The following is a 5,007-nucleotide window of genomic DNA, read 5'->3' on the forward strand; positions in this document are numbered from 1 at the left end:
GACGAGACTAATGTGGTATTTGTTTATTGACGAGACTGATGTGGTATCTGTTTATGGACGAGACTAATGTGGTATTTGTTTATTGACGAGACTGATGTGGTATCTGTTTATGGACGAGACTAATGTGGTATTTTCAATGATTCTCAATCAGGTCATCTGGACAGTTTCTTTTTTAAAGAGACGTTTCACCCTCTATCCAGAGGGCTTCATCAGTCTCAGGAGTTCCAGTGAACTTTTTCCCACCAAGCAGTAAATTCTTAAGTGGACCGACAAGTCTGCTGGAGCTAAGATGGTTTCTGGGGGCCGTCCTGTTCCCCGTCGACTCCTCCCAGGCAGGCAGCCACAGCCAAAGGGGTTCAAGGCAAAAAACTGTCCAGATGACCTGACAGAATTATTGGATTTGATACATGGATGATTATGAACTTAATGTGGTATTTATTTATTGACAAGACAAATTTATTTATTTATTGACGAGACTAATGAGGTATTTATGTATTTCAGGCTCTTTTAAGATCCCAGCCTACACAGACGCTCCGTTTAAATCCAATGAAAAGTGTCCGGTGGTGATTTTCTCCCATGGGCTTGGTGCCTTCAGGTACCCCCCCACACACACACATGCACACAAAAAACACGCGCGCATATAGTTTGGTCTTTCATTCTGCTGCCATCTTACTTTTTGTTGTTGTTGTTCTTCCATACTTGAAGTTGGGTTCTGTAGAAAAATCCCGAACAATTAAAATGTTCCGTTTGAAAAACTGTTTCATTATGACAGGACTGATAACAAGCTAACAAGCTAACAAGCCATTCTGAATGCAGCATTCTCTAAAACGAATAGTTAGTTTTTAAGGAGCTCCAGTCTCCAACGTTTCTTAGTGTTTAATCCAAACGTTGTCTTAGAAACCTTCAGGCCACTGTCAGTTTCACTTGTTGAGAGACGGGCAGTGATTTTTGCAGTCAAATGGACAAATTTGAAGAATTAATGTGACGTCATGACCAGCTGTTCTTTTTTTTAGCACTTGGTAGTGACACACAAAGATGTTTGCTAGTAGTTCTTTTTGTGCTGGCTGTCTACATACAACAAGACGCTAATGCTGTTAGCATTTAGCTGCGTGAGAATTAAGAGTGTAGATTACTTGAGCTGTTAGAGACTAAGCATACTGATTTGAAGAGTGTGAGGCTCAGGTTTGTTCAGCAGGTCAAATGTGGGCCGTCTTTATCCATTTTTTATCTTTTATTTGTTCTGGAGTCTGGTCGCAGGTGCAGCTTGAGCAGAGACTTTTTTCCACAGCTTTTCAAAACCAGCTGAGAGACTAAGTCTTTCCAGCATGTCCTCCCCCAGGGTCTCCTCCTAGTTGGACATGGCTGAGACACCTCCTTAAGAAGGCATCTAGGTGGCATACCAGACACCTGAACCACCTTAACTGGTTCCTCTGGATGTGGAGGAGGAGCAGCTCTAGTCTGAGTCTCTCCTGATAACTGAATTTCTCACCCTCTCTCTAAGGGAGAGTCCAGCTACCCTCAGGAGATCATTTATTTTTCAACACTTTCATCTGTGAGCTCGTTCTTTCGGTCATTACCCAAAGTTTGTGACCACAGGTGAGAGTAAGAACCAAGTGGAAAACGGAGAGCTTCATCTTACAACTCCGCTCCCTCTTCACCACAACGGATCGGCACAGAGTCCACAATACTGCAACTGCACCAATCTATCAGTTGATCTCACGCTTCATGTTTCCCTCACTCATGAACAAAACCCTGAGATACTTGAACTCCTTCACGTGAGGCAGAACCTCTCTCCCAACCCTGAGAGGACAGTCCACTCTTTTCAGATGGAGGACCACGGGCTCAGACTTAGAGGTGCTGATTCTCCTCCCAGCTGCTTCACACTCGGCTGTGAACCGCTCCAGTGAGAGCTGAAGACCACGCCATGATGACGCTAGCAGGACCACATCTTCTGCAAAGAGCAGAGACAACCGAACCAGACCCTGAACTGGGCTGAGAAATTCTGTCCATAACATTTTTAAACAGAATTGGTGACAACAGGCAGCTCTGGCAGTCTGACTCTCCCACTACTGGGTCTGACTTGCTTACACCAGATTCACACTGTTTGTAGAGGGACTGAATGGTCCCATAGCAACAAACCCCAATCCCATACTCACAAGCACCCCCACAATGCATCACTGCGGACGGCCGAATGCCTTCAGGTTCCTACAACACACTTCAGCGCTTTGGGCGGCTGTGGCTGAGTGGTTAGAGCAGTCGTCCTCCACTGCGAGAGTTGGGGGTTCGAATCCACCAGCAGTCACATGTTGAAGTGTCCCTGGGCAAGACACTGAACCCCTCATAGCCTCTGATGTGTGTCCCATCAGTGTATGAATGTGATAAAGCTCTGATTAGTCTCTTTAGAATGATTTGTTCAATTAGCTTTGTAGAGATCTAGTATAGAGCTGTATGAATGGGTAAATGAGGCACAGGTTGTAGTGTGAAGTGCTTTGAGTATCTTGATCTGATAGAAAGGCGCTGTAGAAGTACAGTCCATTTACCATTCAGCGAGGTTAAAGAGCTGTGACTAATGGGGGTGCTAGGATGGGCGAGTGTGATTGGAAAGGGGGTTATTTATAAAAAAATAAAATAAATATTGACAAATCCGAAGAGTGTTTCTGCCTAAAATGCCAATCCTTCGTACATTTCTGTCAGAATGCTAAACTGATGGCGTTGTAAAGGTTTAAATATTAACATTGACCCTTATGAAATTTGGGAGATTGAAGTTGTTTTAAGGCGGCAGTGATTCACTTTAGTCTTAGTTGTGTTCAGACTAGCCATTAGCTCATCAGTCCAGTCAGATTTAATCTGTTTCTCCAAACTGAGCTTCTTCAAAGGCCTGTCTACAGGTCTTTAAGGTATAGTAAGGTATGGTTCATGCCTTTTACACAGAACACCACTTTGAAACGGACAGATTCTCTCTTCAGTTTGTTCCTGTGATCTAAACTGTGATTTGTGTGACCGTGGTGTTGCAGGACTTTGTATTCAGCGATATGTGCAGAACTGGCCTCACAGGGTTTCATCGTAGCGTCCTTGGAACACAGGTGAGCTTTTCCTTTTTTACACTGTTCTTTACGTGCACACATCTGGATTAAGCCTGTCCAACAGTCACATGGATCTGATTTAACACAAAAACTAAAACTTTACTTTGAGGAAAGCTGAATGTTAGCTGAGCATTAGAGACAGGCCTGTCTCTTGTGCAAGCGGCTGTTTATCTGTGGCGTAGGAGTGGAAAGGCTGCACAGACAATGGTACGAACCAGGTCATCACATTTCTTTTCAGTATAGAGACAAGGGTATGGAGAAGAACAGAAAGGTTGGCTGTGGCTGGGACGACATGTGAGTCATGTTATTCAACTGGGTCAGAGTTGGTTTCAAAGAGAAGCTATTAATCCAGCCCCCAGTACGAGCTCAGTTTGTCTCAGGCTGTGACTGAAGTGCAGATCTCAGAACCAGTTTCTTTGTAACAGGATGTTTCAGTGGATTCTGAGCAACCCAAAGCTTTCTTAAAAGCATAAAGGAAGTTATGGCAGCTGTAGTGGTAGATAAAAAACCTCAAACAATGCTCCAAAGTTCAAGCTCAATAATCCAGGTATAAAATCCAACAATGTTCAGTCAGGTCATCTGAACGGTTTCTTTTTGTTTTTTTGCGCTGAGACGTTTCACCCTCCATCCAGAAGGCTTCATCAGTCTGAGGAAACCCCAAACAAAACTGCTTCTCCCCCAGCAGCTTACTACAAAGTGGAAAAAAACAAATATGTTGGTGCTAAGACCAAACAATGCTGTTTTTTCTATCAGTCTTTTTCAATACCTTCGCTTTTCTCCCCTTATAGAGATCAGTCAGCCTCGGCTACTTATTATTTTTGTGAGGAGACCGAATCAGAAAGGTCCGCTTCGGCCCAAGACGGCTTGATAAAGGAATGGATGTACTACAGAGCTCTACGGCACAACGAGCGCGAGTTTCCCCTCAGAAACAAGCAGGTGAGGAGAGTTCATCTAAATAATGATCTCCCGGAGGTTGAACTGAAGCCAGTAACTAAATAAGTTGCTGAGTCATGCTGGGATAGATTACACAACGTGAACTTTATACACATCACCACCCAGATTTAGACTTTATACAGCCACATTCTTTCATTCAGCGTGTCTCATTATTTTAGCCCCAAAAACACAAAATATACTGATTTTATTGTTTTTAAAGCGATGTAATTCAGTCCAGTCTCATCAATAAATGCTGTGTGCTTTCTGTAATTTGTGTATGTTCTGTTTCTGTTTTCCAGGTGAAACAACGAGCAGAAGAGTGCGTTCTGGCTCTGGATAAACTCACGCAGATCAACTCAGGTGTTGCTGTTCAAAATGTTTTACGGACAGAGTTTGACTGGACAACGCTGGAGGTGATTGTTTTTGTAGCTTTGGGTTTTAAGGCAGTATTTCACCGAGCTACGACTATTGAAGACAAATTGCAAATGGCACTTGAGCGTAAGTTAGATGTTACAAGATGTTCCCGAGGGTGGAACCTTTCTTAAACTCTTCTTAATATAGTTTCTTGGGGTCCAAAAATGCAAGAAATGTGCAACATCTTTATTGAGAGATGGCAACCTATGAAACTAAATGATGACTGATTGGAGAAAACGATAAGAACCTGACATTACATGCACCATGGGGGTTGTTTGCTTTTTACTGCAGCAGCAGAGACCTGCTGCAGCTTTCATCAGCTCAGCCTGATCCTCATCCAGCAGCTTCTGCCACTTCTTCTGAGGTCCATGTTGTTAAATGTCTGATGGCAAGATGATTGCTGGACTGAGGAGCAGCTGTGAGGTCACATCCCTCAGTTGCAATGGTGGGCACAGCTAACCAAAAAGTTAGCTTTGCTAACACATATTCCGCTAACTAAAAAAAAAAAGATTTGCTAATGCTAAACAGGTAAAAAATAAATAAATAAATATATATATATATATATATATATATATAT

At 43.0% G+C, this 5,007-nt stretch overlaps 1 protein-coding gene across 1 annotated transcript in view; it reads left to right on the forward strand.

Annotated features, from left to right (window-relative positions):
• The window catches only part of pla2g7 (phospholipase A2, group VII (platelet-activating factor acetylhydrolase, plasma)), a 17,575-nt gene that overhangs the window by 2,918 nt on the left and 9,650 nt on the right, over positions 1-5,007 (forward strand). Inside the window, exons 4-7 of the mRNA XM_037685254.1 lie at positions 502-595; positions 3,015-3,083; positions 3,872-4,019; positions 4,316-4,429. Coding sequence (XP_037541182.1) covers positions 502-595; positions 3,015-3,083; positions 3,872-4,019; positions 4,316-4,429 — 425 coding nt within the window. The remainder of the gene's footprint in view (positions 1-501; positions 596-3,014; positions 3,084-3,871; positions 4,020-4,315; positions 4,430-5,007) is intronic.

This window comes from Nematolebias whitei, chromosome 12, assembly GCF_014905685.2.
Source record: "Nematolebias whitei isolate Nwh7 chromosome 12, NemWhi1, whole genome shotgun sequence".
Taxonomy (NCBI): domain Eukaryota; kingdom Metazoa; phylum Chordata; class Actinopteri; order Cyprinodontiformes; family Rivulidae; genus Nematolebias; species Nematolebias whitei.